This window comes from Camellia sinensis, chromosome 2 (assembly GCF_055761805.1).
Source record: "Camellia sinensis isolate YWXY chromosome 2, ASM5576180v1, whole genome shotgun sequence".
NCBI lineage: Eukaryota > Viridiplantae > Streptophyta > Magnoliopsida > Ericales > Theaceae > Camellia > Camellia sinensis.
Window position 1 is genome coordinate 192080373 of NC_138962.1, and position 21196 is coordinate 192101568.

A 21196-nucleotide genomic window follows, 5' to 3' on the forward strand; every position below is an offset into this window, starting at 1 on the left:
GTAATTTTTCAAATGTCATGAGAAAATCTATAATAAATGCAAATCTCAAGAAATGACAGTGTACTTTATCCAAAAATTAAAGATTGGAAAAATGAGGTGGAGATGCTATCTTGAGCATGAAAATTATTAAATACTTTCCGAGTATTATGTGTTATTGCTAATGTAGTACTCTCGACAATTAAAAAATCACAACTTGTTAAATCATCTTTTGTTTCTCAACTACTTAACAAAGATAATCACCATATATCACCAGCAAAATTAGTCGCAGCGTGATTGATTTAAAACACTATATAGCCATTGTCAAATCTCCAAGACTACTGAATAATTACTCATATTGAGGATGCACATATCATGATTGAGCATGTACATACATCAAGATATTTAGAGACAGAGCATACAAACTCTCACTCTTTACCATAGAAACACCATATCTAATACAATACATGAGCTAATACAAGCCTTGCATTTCCTCTTCATACAACTATGCTTCACAATTGTACTCCCTTTATGTAGCATTAAGTGTTGTACTCTTTTTATGTACAAATTTGCATCCGGCACTTCAATATGCACCACCTTGTGCTTACTCGTCTCTAAAAATGAAAGTTCAATGCATGAGATTCCTGTCGCTGTAGGATCTGAAACAAAAGATTTATACGTAAGCAGCATAACCCCTCATGCAGAGCTAAATGAGAAAAAAAAAAAAATTTGTTAACAAAAATTCATTACTACCCATTTGGTAATTGCTATAATAAACTAAAACATAAACACAAAAAGCTTAGACTCTGTTTGGCAACAACTAAAAAAGTTATTTTTTTCCAAATATTGTCTTTAGTGCAATTTTTTTGATTTGTCAAAAATTTACTTTACAAGTACATATAATCTATAAGAATCTAAGAAGTTAAAAAAAAGGTCTATTTTTTATATATTTTTTTGGTTTTTACTTAATTTTTTTCAAATTTATTTATTATTTTATTTTTCAAGTCTGTCTACTCTAGTAGAACCTAAAAGTGTAAAACTTTTTGAATTAAAAAAGAAAACAAGAAATAAATAAATCACTAAAGGTGAAAAAAAAGTCAACAAAAAAGCCGCTAAAAAAGTAATTATCAAACCCCACCTTAATTTAATCTCCCGGGCTAGGACTGACACCTCAATAAACCTGAATATCAACACCAATACTCCTGAGCTGATCGGTGCCTACTGAGCATCCAAACTTCTTCCTCAACAGTTTCTGGTCGTAGCAACGAAGCCACAGGCATGAAAGCCTGCCAATAGCGGCCTGACTAGCAAACTGAACCCTACAAGCCAGGCTCAGCTCCGCTAATGACTTGCTGTTACCTACTAGATCCGAGTCATAGCTCCCATCATACCCATCAAGGTCTGATTCGGTTACCACAACTACGGAGCCATCATCAAAGACTGCCAAGTCTTGTTTTTTCGGGAATCCTACAGTTTTCCCCATGGAAATCTTCGTGCAGATGTTACCAAGTTTCTTCACCCTGTGAAAATAGTAGTTTTGAACGGCCTGCATGATCATAATTTAAGTTATGAGTTGGATAAAAAGAAAATAGATTAAGGGTGTGGGTTGTGTCCCATTTTCTCTATCGGACACTTTCTATATATTTGTTAAATATTCAACACTATCTTTATATGTATCTATTGTTTTATAAATGTTCCAAAAATGGGTCTTGCTAATTAGGGTTGTCCATAAAGAATACAAAAATGCCAAAATATTTATAATCCCAATACACTTTTCACATATCCCAAAACACTTACATATTTTATGCATCTTTTACACATTTCTATACAATTTTTACACAATTTCCACCACTAACAACAGTCCTAAGGGCTGTTTTTAGCATTTTCCATATAAAAATATGACAATTTTTTGTCGAGTTCACATACCCGTAAATTTAAAGTTTAATCAGTCCGACTTCTAGACACACACCCGTACCAGAGACCGTGTAACATAATATATGGAAAGGGTTATGAGAGAATTCCAATAGGGGGGCAATTATGAAAGGCGCATAATCTAATCAATCTAAACCTGCGAAGTCATGTTCATCAGATAATGATCATGCACAAAGTGAACAATCACTTCAGGTAGACAATTCTAATATATATATACATATTTTCATTTTGAGAAAGCAATCATATACCAGGGGGCTTTTTCTCGGTGAAGCAATTACTTTTGTCACAATTTCTATGATCCTAATGATGGTACCTAAGAAGCCTGTTTCACACAATACTACCCCACATATCATCATCACATGACAAAAGAATAATGCTATATATACCAATTGGTGTACTAACTAGTATACCAATTGATGATGTGACACAAATTAAGAGGTTTTTGAAATTTGTAATGTGATTAATGAGTGGGGTTAATAATAATGTTATAACTAGTGTTGGTACACTAATTAGTATACTAATTGGTGCATGTAACACCACTGCAAAAGTTTTCAACATTCAACCCTCACAATAAATAGCCAATTCTACATCTCTTTGAGGAAGTTGGGGTGACTCGATGAAGTTCAAAAAATATTTATGAATTCAGTTATACAAGTGATTGAAGATTGCGCACATGGTGAAATTAATAGAGATAGAAAAAACCAAAACAAGACACTGTTTTAAAAAGAAACATAATCAAATCACGACATTTAAAATAGTGAAGTTTTCATAAATATGACAAAAACGAAAAAGAATAACGACAAGATAATGGTCATAATTACAACCCACACTTATAAATGGAAGTCGTTATGGAATGGATTTGTCTGTGTCTAAGAACTTCAGGATCAACCAAAAGATAGCGGGCATGTTTGGTGTAGCTTTTTACAAGCTGAAAGCTGATAATCATATGTTCAATTTCCAGAATACAATCTCAAAATCAAAGAGACTCAAACTAACAAAGAGCAGAAGTAACCATGCATACCTGCCACTGGGTGAGGGCCAAGAGTACCCTCGGCCTAATGGACCTCACATACACATATGCAGCATCAGGTGTCATCTGCTTGTGCTCCACCTATTTTAGAAGAGAAAATATCAGATAAAAGTAACTTTTACAAAGCAATGGATTAAAGTTTTACATTTTGATGCATACCAAGTAACAGAGAACAATGGTCGTGCTACGCCCTCGACCAGCCTTACAATGAACATATGTTGTTTTACCACATGACGCATTCACTTTACAAATCAAAACAAACAAAGTCAAGCTGTGCAAATTGTGCAGAAAGGGACACCCTTTTTTCCTCAACATTTCAATCAACAGTTATTTTTTAGTCATATGATACCACCTTAAATTACATGGAGAAGTACATTATTAATTCATCAGGAAAGAAAAATAAAAATTAAGAACTTAACAATTTTATTTATTTATTTATTTTTTAGAGAGAGAACAGATACTCTAGTAATAAACCTCTTTGGCTTTTACAGCAAAATGATTAAAGAACAAATTCATATCACAACTTGGTGCAATTTCAATCGGATGGAGATGATGACAATTGCAGATGATGTTAAGGACATGATGCATAATGCTTGATTGCCATCCTGTGACCAAAATGGTGTAGTTAACTTATATATATTTAAATAAGAGTACATCTTCAAACTCCTGTGCGCCAAATTAGTATTGGGTCCAGGGTTGATGAGCCTCAATTCGACTGATGAGGATCATGGAAAGAAGAAAAAGAGCAAATTTGAAATTTCACATGAAGCACATTTAGGGCATCAAGAATTAAAGATTTGGAACAATTTTGAGTCTTCATGTCATTATAGTAGGTTTCAATAGGGTATAATGGTAATTCCAATAATTATTGGACATGGGTTGTAGGGGTCACCCATGGGTTTTATTTTGGATCAAGTTATTAAATGAGTCATTATATATGGATTTTATTATGTCTAAAATAATCTTAGTAGTGAAAAGTCAAAGTTTCCTATTTTGATATTGAAGTAGGATTAGAAGCCATTAAAGTTCCCTATTATGACTGAAAGTCATAATTGGTCTAGAATATCAGTAGTTGCTAAATATTTTTAGTTTCTAAATTTGAGTTATAGTCCTTATAGAATTAGGAGAGTCTTTAGCTTATAAATATATGTGTAACTCAATGATTGAGGAGAAGAGTAATTATTATGAAAAATGGAGATTGTGTTTGTGTGATTGGCCTATCCCTTGTGAGGGTGAAGCACTTCTCTCTCTCCCCCTCTCTCTCTCTCTCCAGCAAGGTTACTGTTCGCAGTGTTTAAAATAGCCCCTAAACACTTGTGTTTTCATTCTCAAAACCCTACCCTTTTACAAACCCTTAAACTCCTTTTTTTTTTTTTTTAAACTACTTTTGCAGCCATAAAATCCCACCAAATCTAACCCTATAAGTCTATTGTTGCTGTTGCCAGTATACTTAAACCTAGCTTACTACTTTTAGGAAAATAATCCCTACTCGTCCTACATCGACTCTATAAATAAGACAACTTGTGAAACAAAAAGTGAGTAGAGTAAAATAAAATTTTTATATACTTCAGAAAATAACATGCTCCAAAAGGGGAGAACTTGAGAAGAATAATTACCATGGATGAAGTTTACAGCTTGACAAATATCACCATATGATGGAGCAAATAGATAATCTCTTGTAGGAATCACCAAATGGTCAATGTTGTGAGCCTGCAAAAAATATGAAAATTCTTAATTGCACGGACTTGATAAGCACTTTGACATCAGTTTGAGAGACAAGGTCCACTCAATGGTGCAAAAAAAGAAAAAGAACGTTAAAAAAGTGACTTCTATATACTAATTCAAACGCAGTTACAATTTCAGGATAAAAATAGTGTACGGTGCAGAGAGAATGTGCAGGACTAGCAATATTAACAACAGCTATGAGTGAATTTAAGTAGGTTTTAGGTCAGACCACTCCCCCCTCGCCCCAAAATTTCAAAATTCCTTCATCTTTGAACTATGAGCCCTTCAAAAAAGTATGTCAGCTTCCCAAAATTAGTTACAAATTCCGATAATTAGCTAGCTTTTATCTAACCCATCCCCCCAACCAAAAAAATAAAAAATGCACAGGCTGATGTGTTTGGAGTGAGGTTACCCTTGCTGACCCGTCAATCCGTTGCCTACTTCGAAAGGCCCAAACTAGAATTTTGACATGTATGACTGACAGGTTAGGTTTAGGGTGGCTCTTCCTCAACCCAATCTTAAACAGCCATCTTTGGGACAATCCAAATCTAAGAAGCATGGACATGAACACATGACACGACACGAACACGCAGACATGCCAATTTTCAAAAAATGCTGGACACAACACGTGGGGGCCACGCATGCAAGGCCGGCTCAAGCAACATTCAGGCCTAAAGCCACAATTTCAAACGAGGCTTTTTATATTTAATTTTATAAATCAATAATTAAAATTTTGAGAATAAATTATGCCAAAACTCCTGAACTTATTATCTTTTTTTGATTAGGCTTTACACTAAAATTTTTACTTTTAACTTTCCAAATTAATTCTAAACAGCCTTTTGTTACATTATGTTTACTTTTTGATTGTTAAATACATTATATGAAATCTAACTAAAAAATAAAATTGTAAAATTAATCATAATTTTTTTAAAAAAATTTCAAAACTAGAACAAAAATATATAGAACTACCATTAGTTTCAACGTCAACATTAGATTTTTGAGGTTGTTAATGAATTTTTAGATCAAATTTCACTTTTCCCCTATGTGTAGTTTACTTCATAACATTTGAAAATAAGCACTTTACCCATTGTGGTTTGTGGATTAAAAGTGCACCTTTTGTACCATTAACGGCTCAAGCAAAAAAATTAAAATACTCTTGTATGTAAGTAACCTCATTATAAACTACACGCATTTTTGTCTTTTTTTGGAACTTAAAATGCATTACCCCTTGTGTTTTACTAAACGTGTAGTTTATTCCTCATATTTCGATATGAGCACATAACCTACTTATTTCCATACCAGTGTTTCATACTTGGATGAAATGTCTAGCAATGCACTATAGTTTACAAATCACAAGGAATTACATAATTACTTCTAAAATTAACCTATTTTTATACATTAAAAAATAAAAATTTTAGTGTTATTAATATAAAAATGCTTATATTTGATTTATTGGATAGTCTTATTTTTTTGTTTGATGACGATTAGATAATTATTTTGGCTATTGCATAACAACTATAGTATAAAATTCAAAATTTTGAAAAATTTGGGGCTTGGAAAAATTTGGGGCCTAAAGCACTTGCTTTAGCTGCTTCATGCTTGAGTTGGCACTGCACGCATGAAATATATAATTTTATATATTTATTATATGTTATTTATATAAATATATCATTTAAAGATAATAAAAAATACAATATGACACTAATTCCTATAAATTTATATAGTTTTTGTTTTATTATTGTATCTTAAGTTGTTTTGTTCAAACTTATAATTAGTTTCACATGTATCTAATCGATAGACATGTGTGTTTAAGCGATAGGTACGTGTATTCTCCAAGTGTCTAGATCTTTAAAAAATAAGACAGTTTTGAAGAATGTCAGACACGTGTCGGGGAAGTGTCTAAAGAGTATCGGTGTTTGACACGGACACGACACGGATACGTCACTTTCTTAGAAGTATCCGAACTTCTTAGATCCAAATGGACCCAACTGGATGTAATTGTACCTAAGGATATATAGTTAACGTCAATAGCAAATTTATTTTACTGACTATTCTATTCATTTCAACATTACTATCACATTTAAAAAGATTTTTAAAGTAATGGAGTGAAAACTACAAATAAGTCACCAGCAAGCATACTCACATGATATAATGATGTTGGGACCAAAGTTTCATATGGTTCATTTAGTGTAATCACTCCAGAAACACCAAGTTCCTTCAAGTGTGGAACATCAGTAGGAAATGGAACAGCACCTAACAGTATGAACTGATAACAGGAAAAAGTTAAAACTGCATGAAAGATATTGCAAATTTACTAAAAGGAGAATTACCATGTGCATAACACAAAATTCAGATGATACGATCAATACTACATGTAAGACCCACAAACCTAAATTATGAATACAATCTTTAATCTGCAGTCATTCTCTAATGAAATCATATGAGAAACATGCATACAGCTAGAATTTTCATCATATCAGATTCACCAGCCAAGGTATGCTCTCAGTGAGTCAATACCACTGTAATATAGATAGGAACTAGAATTTGCTTAGTAAGGAAGATGTAGAAACAAAGAGTCCCACATACAAATTTTATGAAATAATAAACTGCATATTCAGATGAACTTAAAACATGGGAGGCCTCACTATAGCGTAGTGATCACTTTAGCTTGTTCTACCCCACCCTCGTCCCGATTATATTTATTAAATATATTTATATTTATATGTATTTTGTCTTTGGTGATTTTTTTTCAATATAATATATACAAAATACTCTGTAATCTAAGTTCCGTGTTTGGTTCACAAGCAAAATTGAAAGTGTATCCTGCAAACAACCACCATCATTATGCTGATAATAGATATATAAATGCATATTGCATATGCATGTATCATTTTGATGGTAGAAGTATAAATCGGGGGCAATGTGAAATGCCCTGCCTACAGGGTGAACAACTAAAGCTACCACTGTCTAATTGAAGATACAGAAATAGGCAGTAGGATCGACAATTGATTTAAAATTCAATAGCTTACACCTTAACATTAAACTAATATAAATGTACAGCAGAGAAAGGTAAAAATTTCCAAAACCAGCCCTTCTTAATTACCCCATCCCCACCCTACCCCTGCAAACTCCCTGATTTGCTTTGCCCAAAATATGATTCGGTCCGGGAGTTGAATGTCGTTTTGGCATCTGGAAAGATCAGTGGCCAATTTTAAATTTCCATTTGAAACATAAAGGCCAATTGTTGTGTCTTCAATGGCATTGCATAATTTTATAATGCAAGAGGCAAAAGCGTATGCAAAATTCAGACATTATAATGAAGATAAAATGTGTGAGGGATAATAAAGAAACGGAAATTATGATGATCCACTTGATCTAATTGGAATGGTGGACCACTGACAACACAATGAGTTGAGAGTCTTAATTTAATATTGCATTCCAGAAGAATTGATTGAAGTTATTTGTGTTTTTCGTGTGATTGCATCAACTTTATAATCATTTTTAGTATAATAATAGAAATAAATTTTAATTATCATTAAAATTTTCCTTTCTAATTTTATTGAGTAGTTGGGTATTGGTAAGATTACATGCAAGGGCAACGCCAGTGTATTGATGATGGGGTCCCATCCCCCCATCAAGCAAATAAAAACTCTTAAAAAAAATTTATTTGTATTATTAATATTTTATTTTATATAGTTTAATTCTTTTAAAAAATCAAGGGACTCTATGAAATAAGAAAAAAAGTTCAATACAATGGTAATGCCATGCAATTGGTACTATCATCCAATAACAGCTTGCCATTATTCTCTCGAGTATATGTGACAAGGTAATTATATTATGAAAGTGGGATTACCCTCCATGTGTAGGTTTATTATTGGTAGGTAATACCATATGTCAATGGCGGCATAGTATTACCATGACAATGAATTTTTATTCGTCAAATAAAGATGTACACCCATTAGAGATCTACTTTTTGAGAAGATAAAATCTGTTTGGTAAATAGTTTTCAAATATAGTTTTTAAGTTTTCTGTTTGCTTATCTTTTCTTTGGTGAATTTTTTACATGTCTTAAGTTATTTTTTTTTAATTTTTAAATCAATTTAATCTAGATACACATAAAAAGTAAAATATTTGTCAATAAATTTTTTTTTTAAATTTACTAAATACAAAAAACACAAAAATTCACCACATTTTTCATAAATATTTTATCGTTTAAATGCATCCAAAAAAATGACTAAAATATAAATTTTTTTTTTTACTAAAGGCGACAAAACACAGAAAACAAAAGAGCTCAAAAACTATTTTTAAAAATTAAAAACTAAACATAATAATGCTGTTTAGTTTAAAAAAAATTTATGTTAAAATTTATAGAACTTAAGCTTATGAGGTTACCTCATCTATAAAAATTCCTGGAGTCACCACTTATTACATGCTATGATGCATGTGTATGGGTACCGGTATGAGTATTGGTAAGATACAGATACGTTAATAAGATAAAATCTAAATAAATAAATAAGGTACAGGCATGGCTCGGTATGTTCGTTAAAAAATGTTTATTTTTTATTTGGAATAATGCACAAATTAGTTAAATTTAAATGGTTTAGTTGGTTTAACATCCAATCTACAATTTCACATTTAATGCCAAAAGTAAGGTATAAACTAGAATTAAATATCATTACATTAAATAAATTGCAAACCAAAGCTTAAGCTTAAAAGTCCTCCCTACAAACTCCTTGATGTAGGACTTTCAACTACAAGAAAGTGTGCCTAACAAACCCTAAGTTTTGAGTACGACAAGCCCAACCCCTCCCCCATAGATAAACTTATAATTTTAACTCTTTTACGTTGCTTCCTCAACGGGGTTTCAAATATGAATGGGGTTATTCAGAACAAGGAAAACAAGAGGACGTTAACAACATGTGGATAAGCACTAAAAATAAAGAGTAAAGGAAAAGTAAGGCAAAGGAATGTAGGTATACCTCATCAACCCTATCCCACCAGTGGAACTCGGATTGAATTTTGTTTCTCACAATATTGTATAGCAATGTTGGATAGAAAAGAGCACGAGCCCCTGCCCCGACCAAAACCCGTTTGGCATCTGAAACAACTATGGCACCACGGTCACTATCAGCACGACTCTGCTCCTCCACACTTTCAAAATCCCCCACCTCCTCCTTCAGTTCTTCAATATACATAGCTGCCAATATGCTCTCACCAACACCAATTGACCACCACCCTTTAATCTTAACCTTCAAAAACCTTAAAATCAAACTAAAGATTGATAAAGATATCTACAATCTCACCACCAAATTCAAATCAAACTAGGAAGCAAAACACCATACAACAAAAGCATTGAACAAAATAACAACCGTTTAATACCCTTTAAAAAAAAAAAAAACAAAAAAAAAAAGCCAACAAATCTACACCGAAGACCAATTTCTAACAAAATTTTAATCCTAGCCTTCAAACACCGAGAAATAAAACTATAAATCAAGCAATTCACAATGAAAACTACAAACCCACAAGCCACCTCAAATCAAAACCCAACTCAAGCTACAAAAACTACGATTTGTACATCACATTGAACACATTGAAAAAAAGATTCAATTGAAGAATGGAAACAGTGATACCGTAGCTTTTGATCGGTAAGGGACGATCCCTCAACAACAAAGATATGCGAAACGATCAGTCAAATTGAAGGCATTAAATAGCTCTTTTGCTCGATTTGTTGGTGAGGTGAGAGAGGCACACACTCTCTCTCTAGCTTTCGTTATCTCTCAACAAACCCTCTGAAAACGAAAGTAACACTCCGTTGTAAAAGGGGGTTGTTATAGTTGGGGTTGTTGGGATTCTGCAACCAAATGGAATTACCTGCAACTCGAAGGAAGCAAAATGAAAAATAATAAATAGTATTTTCTAAAATTGATAAGTAGATAAAGTTTGAGATAATTAAAAAAAAGAAAAATTAGTCTTTCGTTCTTCTCCCATACTTAGTAATGGAAGAGATACACAATTTTATTTTATAATAATATCTAAGGTTCCTCAACTCCCACACCCATATATGACAGAGAAATTTCCACCTCTCTCTCCTCTGATCACTTCAAAAACTAAGTTTGGTCTCTCTAAGTTTGGTCTCTCTCTTCTCACTTACTCTCTCTCTCTCTCTCCCCTACAACCAAATGAACAAAAGCTGCAAGATCTTCGTCTACCTTACCCCAAAATCCCACTTCTTCACCAATGTCCTCCTCTCAGTCTCCAGTGATCCAGGCGGCAACTACGCCAGCGAATCCTTCTTCAAAAAGTCCCTCGCCAAGTCCCACTTCCTCACCACCAATCCCTCCGACGCCGACTTCTTCTGCCTCCCCTTCTCCATCGCGGCCATGTGTCACGATCGGCGAATCGGAGTGGAAGGGATTCAAAACTTTGTTAGGGATTATGTTGTGAAGGGCAATGATTGCAATTGACTGCTCCGGTGATTTGAGGCAATGGCAACAAGAAGCTGTGATACCGCAAAGTATCAAGATCACAAAAGTGGAGACCAGAGATGATGGTGCAAAGATTATGAACTGGTAGAAGAATCCAGATCAAACAAGGATGGGTCAAACTAATTGCAGTAGGTTGGGAACAATAATTCAATGACAAACAATGTTGCCGAAGTTGTTCAATGGGTGTTACCGCAGATGTTGCAAACTGGAAAGACAATGATAAATAGCAAAGGCAAGAATCCTAATGAAGAAAATATGATGTGCTGGCAAAGTGAGATAGGCATTAGGATCTTTTGATGGATGAGGATTTTGATGCTACCAATGCTTCTATTTAGAAAGAGATTTAGTTGATGGGTTGGTGTGAAAATGAAGGTATGAGTGAGCAAACGAAAGAAAATTGTGTTAGCTTTTTAATCAATTTTTTTTGATTCAGTCAACGTACAAAGAAAATGGTTAGTAAATTGGAGAGAAATTCTGGAATTTTCAAAGAATTTCTCTGGGTTCGTTTTGACCAATTTTTTCTGGGTTCAAATTCAAATTCAAATTCAAGTTCTCTGGGTTTGGGAAATGTATCTGATTTGAGTGAATTTCTTTGAGTTTGGAGAAGAGAAATTTCTCTGGAGAGAAGGGAAGGCTAGGAAGGCCCAAAGAAATTTTCTCTGGAGAGGGAAATTTCTCTGAAGGCCAGGGAAGGAAAATTTATCTGGAAAGAAGGGAAAACTAGGGAAATTTTCAAATTTTCTCTGGAGAGTTGAGTCTAGGAGATGCAGGGAGGGCAGAGAAATCTGTTTAATTTTCTCTGCCTTTAACTGAGTAAAATTGGTGAAGTCAATTTTCTCTGGACTTGGGAAGTCTAGAATTTATCAATTTTCTCTGGTTTGAAAATTGGTCAAACTGAACCTAGAGAAATTTTAGAATTTCTCTAGACAAAATTTCTCTGGACTAATTTTCTTTTGACCAATTTTCTCTGGATCAACTTGAGAGACCTTAGACATTATGAAAATATTAGATATCCTTTATGCTATTAAATCTTAATACGATGGATCTTAAAAAAAAAATCCCTTAAAAAATTAAAAATTTTGACCTTTATAATAAAATAAAAGATAAATTATAAAAAATTTCATAAATGAGTCATTGACTTTTTGAGCTCAGCTCCTCTCAGGAGATTCAGGTTTTGTCCCAATAATTCAAATCGTTTGTTTATTTGTTTTGTAGAGTTTAAGAATATTTTTCATATCAAAATTAAATTGATTAGATATTACTAACCTTTTAATTGAATCACATTTATCTATAATTATAAAAAATACACTTAATAAATCTCAAAAAATAAATAATTTAAATTATCGAAACAGACACAACATAAATCCATAGGAGGTCAGACTAGACTCCTCCAATCCACTACTACTGCCTTGATTTTAGGACATAGGAAATGACTAAAAATCCCTCATATTACATTAATTATAGTTACCGAAATCTAATCTACTATTCTCTTCATTTCAAAATATTATCCCTTTTGAATTTAACTCTTTTTGATAGTACATTTAGGGTCCGTTCAGGAAGATGGTTTGTGGCTAAAATAGTCATAAAAGACAAAATAGGTTATTTTAACCACAACAAACAAAACATCACATCTAACCTATAATCATTACACTATTCTTTTACAAAAAAAGTCAAAAAAGTCAAAAAGCCAAAAAGCCATTCCAAACCAAGCTTTTTAGCCCAGGCTAAAATAGCCAAAATAACCAAAAAGTCAAAAAGCCAACTCACTTCTTATTACATTTCAAAATATTAATTTTTCAAAACTATGCTTTAATAGTACAATTATTATATTTCAAAAATATTAATGTTAATAAATTTAAAAGAATAAGAAAATAAAAAATTTATGTAATTTTAGTCCTTAAAAAGCATGAATAGTTTTTTTAAAATATAAATATTCACATTTATAATTTTCACACTATTATATATCTATATATATACATAGGAGGAGTCCCATGATAACACATTTCTTAAAAATATACAATTTTAATAGTGGAAAGATTTCACTTTAAAAAAAAAAAAAAGTGTAAAATTTTTACTTTTTTCATTTTACAATTTTTTTTATTTAATTGAGATTTTGTTTGATAGATCTTATCTAATAGTTTTAAAAATTTTAAATTTTATCAAATATGGATGTGTATTTTGAAAGTTATAGAATTTTAAAATTTTGAAACATATAAAAAAAATAAAAATAAAACTATCAAATAAGCAATGACCAAAATAAGGGTAAGGTATCATTAAAAAAAATATCTGATTTCAAAAAAATGTAGAATATAATTCCAAACATACAAGACTTATCAAATCACGAATAAAAAAATACCTAACGTGTATATGTAACGAATATTTAAAAAGATTATATATTTTTTATTACATGTACATTCATATATAATATACAAACCTTTTAAGCTTCTTTACTTTAACACGTTAACAAAATTCACAATTTTACAAGTTTATGAAAGAAATAAAAAAAAACAGAACCACCTTCAAAATGTTTTTAACTTTGCTTGTTGCTAATCTTAAATAATTTCCTAATGTGCCAAATATGAATCTACCTCAAATAGATTGATTCATTTTATAACTCAACTAGCCAAATACAAGGCTAATTAGATGTTATGTTAACGCTTGTATTAAACAATTATTATAGTTTATGTCAAATGGTAAAGTGAGAAAATTAATTCTGATGGATAATTGTTAATCACAATCTTATTTTTAACAAGTAATCACAACTTCAATATATACATATTTTAAGCTAACAAACAAGAAAATAAAATAAGGATAAATTACACCGGCCTCTTCTAATGTTTGAAAGAAATGGAATAACTTCATAATTTTAGCATAATTATATTAAGTTTTCTTAAAGTTTAAAATATGATATTATCATATCTTTTTATAGTAAAACGTCTATTCTCTTTAGACTTACTAAAATAGAGGTATAATACTTCTCACTCTGCTTATCTATGAAATTTTGTGTCTTGTATGATGTTGGTATAATATTTATCACTCTACAACATATTTATAATTATTTTATTTTTTCAGGTGATGAGTTGGAGAGAGAGAGATGCTAATTTTTAGTGTATAGCTTTTGGAAATTACCAAAATGAAACACTTTTTTTGGGGGGATAAACTTCGTAATTATGTTATGTACAAGTTTAACTCCTTATTTTGTATTGAGTAATGTTACAAATTCAGACTTAACATTCAGAAATTATTAAGAATTATTATTTTGTGGTTCAATTTCATTCTATATATAGACCCCACGCTATACAAATTCAATCATAATCACACAATCTCTTTCGGATAAATTTGGGATAATTAAGGGGGGGAAATAGAATTATTCTTTTGCAAATTGTATATAAGCTAACTTAACTAACCTTAAGCGCGATTCTTAAGTTAAACTAATATCGTTACATTATAATTACTCAGTAAATTATTTTTCTTAAAGACTAAGTATGGCTGGTTTGAGTTAAACTATACCACCTAAGCTAATAAAACAATTAGTGGTTTAAGAAAATTTGTTCCTACAACAAAAGAAAGAATGATGGAGAAAGACAGAGAAAGTTAGAGAGAAATTTTCTTCTTGAGTATTAGAAGAGAAAATTAGAGGAAAAAAAAAAGAAATACGAAAAAAAAAATCAAAGTGAATTCAAATTCATTTTTTTGGACTTGAGAATTGAGCACTCAGGTGATTTAGAGAACCTTAAGTGAGATACTTAAGTCAAACTAAGATCGTTAAATTACAATTACTCAATAAATTCTCTTTCTTAGAGACTAAGCAAGATTAATTTGAGTTAAACTTGGTCATTTGAGCGAATGAAACAATTAGTGACCTAAGCTAAATAGGAAAATGGCTATTTTTTTAGGCTTTTTGACTATTTGACTATTTTAGTAGGCTATTTTAGTTTGTGTGTTTGGGAAGATGGATTGAAATATTTCTGAATGGTTGTATAGGTAAAAGTGTTTGAAATGATGTTTTGTACTGAAATGACCAAACTGCCCTCCATATAAGATGTCATGTTCCAAGCTAGGCAATCGGCTTGCTGACGTGGGACGGAAGGATCTTGCAGATCACCATTTTTTTTTTTCTTCAAATTTTGAACAGTGCTAACGGCTCCAATTGCTGTACTGGGCAAAAAATTTGAAGGATTGTGAATTGAATAGCAATTTTTAACACCTAAAAATAAATAAATAATCAAACTTGTAAACAATTAATTACATATATCAACAAACCTTTAGACATTTTTTTAAACCTTGCCCATTAGTATAATTTATAAATTTTTTAAAATTTATAAATTATTAATAATCATCAGTTTGTACACTAAAATATACCAATTGTATGTGTTTACCATTATTTGTTTGGAAAAAAATTGACAAACTTTTTACAAATCTAACTTTTACTTCTATCAATTCCGAACTCGAGATTATTACAATATTTGGCATGATTTCGATTTGAATTAAAAAAGATAAATATTCACACAATTAGAAACTTTTCCTAAATTATTAGAAGTCAATTTGCGTACACCTAAAATGTTTTATTTTTTGGAACTACGAATTGAAATTTATTCGTAGTTTGCATGTAATGACACTGTTAACGTTTACAAATTACAAGTTATGAAATTATTAAATTTGTCAGAAAATTTACTTGGTACAAAAAAAATGACGAACTATAAAAAAAAATGCAATTCTTTTTCATGAAATTTGAGTGTGCATCAAATATCGAAGTCATCCACTAGGTTCAAAATTAAACGAACAGTTGCCTTGCAATTATACAAATTTCTCAAGAAAAAATTACCGAATGGGTTAAGTAAAGTTCAATCTAGACAAATAAAATTTATGAGTACATTACAAACGTCTATGAAACTGAAGTTCGAATATTATGCATTAAAAACAGTTCCATAAGTCCAATGGCTTGCTACGTGGGTCACATTGCACAACAAATTTCCAAATCCAAAACAGCATATTCACTATAGTCCCAAACGCCGTATATAAAACAAATGGTCGCGGATGAGAATGCGAACTCTTCTCATATCCACATCTGTATCCCCAACCATGAGCTCATTGTAGAGATTTTCTCCATCGGCGTCAGCGTTAGGCATGTCATCCGGCACTGATGAAACACCATAATGTTCGTCGTCGCCATTGACAGCTAGCTCGTGTTTACAAATGAAATTGTGTAACTCTATTGACGTAACAACCAATGGCACCTGCACTATTGCAAAATCATAGTCCGGCATGTTGTGCAGGAACTTCTACCGAGATTTCCACACTTCAAAAGTCCTTTCCATCACACTCCTTAGTGATGCATGAGCTTCGTTAAAAAATTCTCTTGGGTTATCGGGTCGTTCATGTTCCCGAAATTGTGCTTGGTGATACCGAGACCTTTTGAATGACGCCAGGTACCCCTTCTTGTTTGGTTATCCCGCAACCACAAGGAAATATTTACCTATATTTTTTTAAAAAAACAATTATATACACGTGACATAAACCCCAACTAGCACTGAATTTGAAATATGTTACCTTCTAAAGGATGTGGAAACGGTGCGTGCTCGTTTTCAATTATTTCCTTAAAGATGCGACTGTCATGCATGCTTCCATCCCAGCCGCAAGAGATAAAAATAAAGCACATGTCGAAGTCGCATACTGCTAGTATATTTTGGTTTGGATACCCTTTGCGGCCATAATATGTGCCCGCATCACGGGCAGGCAACACGGCTTCTCAATGAGTTCCATCCAGCGCACCTATACAATTTTGCCATAATAGAAGACATCGTAACTGTTTCATTGTACACCGCATTCCAAAAAAAGTGTTGTTAATGGCAATTACTGAATGCACACCTTGAACGGTACATATTTGCCTCTTGACCGCGAGTAGGGATACCTACAATTTTGATCTTTGGTTGGCTTGTAATGCTGTTCAGTGAACAATTTCATTGCATCCAACACTACATGAAAATGGCGAGACACCATTTCTCCCGAGTGTTAAAAACACTCTTCAATTTTTCGGTTATGGAAGCCGACCGAGTTATGGATGAATATGGCAACACTTTCTTCAATGTGTAATCCATGGGGTCTTTTAAGTACCCGTCGTAATGTATCACATAGTGCTTTAAACACATACATCGGCATATGTAAATTTTCTTCGCCCCTGCCTAAGTGCCCATCAAATAATTCTTCAATCCACGCACAACCGGTCAAAATAGAAGTTCGACATGGGGTCTTCTCCATGTACTTCTTGTAATGTTCCATTGCATGCCGTGCTACTTCAACGGTGACATCGTTTTGTTGGTCCTTCTGTTCTTCTGCATGTTCAATTATGTCATCATCATTATTTTGATATAGATTGCTACATTCACCGTTCCACATATCTGAATTTTTGAACCCTACAATGCACACAACACATAATTAATTATGTCGAACGTGTAAACTTGTCATATTTTAAACTAATGCCCAAAATAAATAAAAAAATGTTTACGCCCATGCATACATCTACATTTTCCTACCAACGACAAACAGGAAACCATTCAATGAAATTGAACAATTCTAGTTGTCAATTTAGCTAAACTAATCACAAACTACGCTTCTATAAAGCAATACTGCATACCCAATTGCATAAAATGTTTGACATGTAGTCCATATCCAATCACCCAAAACATTAATTTTAACCAACAACATTGATAAGCGAAGCTAAGAAAAACCAAAAATAAATAAACATAATAACAAGTCACGTCCACAAACACCACACATTTTCTTCTTTCCTCCAAAACAGCAAACCGTAGGACTCACAGTCCTTTGGATGCCTTCAGTGCCGTAAGCCAACCGACCATATTACCATCATCAGGCATGCACATTAGTATCTCACAATAATTTGCATTCTCCAGTGCAATGCAGGCAAAATGGAAAAAAAGTGGCGTACTAATAAAGTCGGGTATAGTCATAATCCTCTGCATACATGTCTCAATGCCATACTTCTGAGATGTACCAATTCCGTGCCTGACCGTGAGGCGCTTCTGTGAACGAACCGCTGCCGAGAGATGGTTGAAACTGTCCGCAAGCACTAATGTGTCGCTAGAGATCTTCTTCAACTTCCCACTTTTACTACCCCCTTCTTCTGCTTTGACCCCTGCTCTGCTTCATCCAGCTGGACGGTGGGGGAGTGTGGGGGTGAGTCCACCACCGGTCGATATGGCTTAGTAAATGGCTGCAACCTAGGGGAGTCAACTGAATCGAATTCATCGTCTGAAATGTCCACAACTTGCTTGTCGGGGGTCCAATGATGTTTCCTAGGCGGTTGCACCTGTGAAAACTTCCCGCATCAAATCTTCATGCTCTAATGGCTTGGTCTTGAATTTGTATGCTAGCTTGTTTGTCTACAAATGAGAAGAATAAAAATTTAAAAAACCAAATTAAAGTAGTAAAGTAACAAAAAACCAACAAAAACAAACAACCAAATTAATTACGAAGAAGCAATAAACAATACACAACCAAATTAATTGTTAACATACAAGTAAATATAACATATTACATACCGATTTCAAATTTTCCCGTCACTCTTCTGACACGGTGAACGACTCGGTTGCCCTGTCAAACCCAATGCCGGTTACACCCTTACTGCTGTCCATCAACTTAATCCAAGCCTGCCACTCTTTTTTCAAAGCAAGGTACTTGTTCTTAAACTATTTCATGTCATGATGTCCACTCGTGCGCTGAGCGAATTTCACAGCAATTTTCTTATACCTGGTAACCGTGATAGTTGTACCTAGCCTATGTCCTGCTAAAATTTCCTCCCGCACACACTCTAAGAAGATTTCGGTTGATGCACTGTCCCAAGTTGCTTTATGTGAATGATCAATGTAATCAACAAACCCTTCACTGGCCAAGTGTCCAACCCCTTTATTTTTGGACGGTGTTCGAGGGGACGAACGTGTTGCAGCCATTGAACTAATTATGGTACAAGGTAGTGTACCCATGTTACATAAATTAGAAACGGAAAATTGATCATATCATTCAATCATGTTTCAAATTCTTTAAACAAATCAATACACGCCAATAGTTTACAAAATTATAAGTTATGTTAGTTTGTAAAAAAAAAAAAATCATAATGATACAATGGTTACCATTTTTCTAATTAAATGTCATTTAATTAGCACTCTTTTTAAGAGTACTCTAGTTTAGGTATGAAATTCAAAAAATTAATACATGTAATAGCACTATTCAAATCATTTATCTCTATCTTTATTGATATGGATAACTCTATGAACCAACAAAATGTTAGGGGATAGAGAAGGGGGCATAGAAAGAAATAAGAAATCTTGATTTTTAATTTTGCTATTACACTTTCTAATGGAATAGAGGTTTATCTTTAGTAAAAATAATGAAAATACGAGCAAATAAAGATACATTTAGTGACCTCATCATGTTAATATTTTTGTGATTTGATTTTATCCATATTTTATTATTTATTTAATAAACACAATTGAATTTCAGATTATTTATTAATAGCTGTAGAGGCCAACAACCTTTCCCTCTAGGTCAGAAAATACACTAATAAAGTTTGGTGAATGAATGTACATGATTATATTTTTAAACTCAATGTGCCAAATCAAATTCTTTTGCCTGAAGATCTATTATTTGTTTTCATTTGCTTTAGTTTAGTTTATTTATAATCTTTTTCATAATTAACCACAAACAGGTAATATTTTCTTACCGTCTCAACTCACCTATTATCATTCCACAGAGCGTACAAATAGTAGAATTAAATATGAAGAATAGATTATGCTCCAAGTGTGAAGAACAGATTAAGCAGAACATATTTTTAAAAAAAGGACAACTAGTAACATGATGCACAAACACATTTTGACACAAAAAAATGGAAAAAACACAACATAAAAATCATATTTCAAGCAACTGGTACAAATAATTTTAGCAACTGGTACAAATAATTTTGTGGGAACTACATATTTTCAGCAACAGGTACAGATAGGTTAACCAACAAAAAAAATTTCTTTTTTTTTTTTTAAAAAAAAACAAAAAATTAGGCCTATATGGACAACATATTTTCAGGAAAATTGAAAAAAGAGGCAAAAAAGTGCTTATAGTCACAAAGAGTGCGACATCTTAGCTGGATGAAAACTTTGGAGATATGAAGATCATATTTTGGAATGTAATTGTTTCCAAAAAAAAATTTTTTTTTTATTCCTAACTGCAAACCTAATCATTTGCACATTCGGATTATGACGAACCAATTATGGAAATCAAGGGGGAGGGGGGAGGGAAAGGCATGGTTGCATATATCAACAAATACAATCAGTAGGGAACACAATATTCTGGGTTGTTATCAGCCATTGAAATAAAAAAAAAAAGAAAAGAAAAGAAGACCTTGTTGCCAGCGCAAACAATTTGGGAAAAGACAGATTATGACTAGATCGGCGAAAATATCCACCGAATACCATCAGTAGGGGGCAAAACACAGCAAGATCTTGCAGATTGGAATGAAAAATCAACATAACCAAGTCGGCAAAGGCTACAAATAGATGTATAATTAGTTCAATTCATTTACCTGTCGCAGTTTTTCGCTGGTCGCGTTATGTGGAAAGCAGAGCTTCGTCGGAGATAGGTCTGCCAGAGAGAGATCGGTGAGGCGAACTTGTGTGTCTTCAGTCCGTTGGTGAGAGACGCAAGAGATGAGAGAGATATGGCAGAGACGTGAAATGAGCTGTGAGATAGGTGCAATCTGTATTCCCAATTTCAAATAGTCAAAGGGTAAAATAGTAATTGTACCTCATAATGGAAGCCAGCTGTACAAACAGCCTCACTGTTCAGGCTTTTTGGCTATTGTCATATGTGAGGCTACAATAGCCTGGATTTTGTTTTCCCAAACAACGCCAAGGATGAAGAAAGACCGAAAAAGTTAGAGATAAACTTTCTTTTTGAAAGTTAAAAGAGAAAGTTTGAGAAAAAAAAGAGAAATAGCAAGAAAATTAAAGGGAATTCAAATTCATCCTTTTAAACTTGAGAA

The 21196-nt window shown here is 32.8% G+C and overlaps 1 protein-coding gene across 4 annotated transcripts; it reads right to left on the reverse strand.

The window, feature by feature from the left end:
- Positions 1 to 315: 315 nt before the first annotated feature.
- On the reverse strand, positions 316 to 10571 carry LOC114311715 (phosphatidylglycerophosphate phosphatase PTPMT2). Of its 4 annotated transcripts, none has more exons than XM_028257874.2 (8): positions 10294 to 10571; positions 9643 to 9912; positions 6807 to 6929; positions 4555 to 4648; positions 3098 to 3180; positions 2930 to 3019; positions 1115 to 1522; positions 316 to 635 (listed from the first exon to the last, which is right to left on the reverse strand). In XM_028257874.2, exons 2-7 carry the CDS (start codon positions 9856 to 9858, stop codon positions 1148 to 1150), a joined length of 981 nt encoding a protein of 326 aa, XP_028113675.2. In that variant the 5' UTR covers positions 9859 to 9912; positions 10294 to 10571; the 3' UTR covers positions 316 to 635; positions 1115 to 1147. The 4 variants fall into 4 exon arrangements, with proteins under 4 accessions (XP_028113675.2, XP_028113674.2, XP_082772562.1 ...); XM_028257873.2 differs by having other exon boundaries at positions 9643 to 9922; positions 10294 to 10487; XM_082916436.1 differs by having other exon boundaries at positions 9643 to 9906; positions 10294 to 10477.
- Positions 10572 to 21196: the final 10625 nt, after the last annotated feature.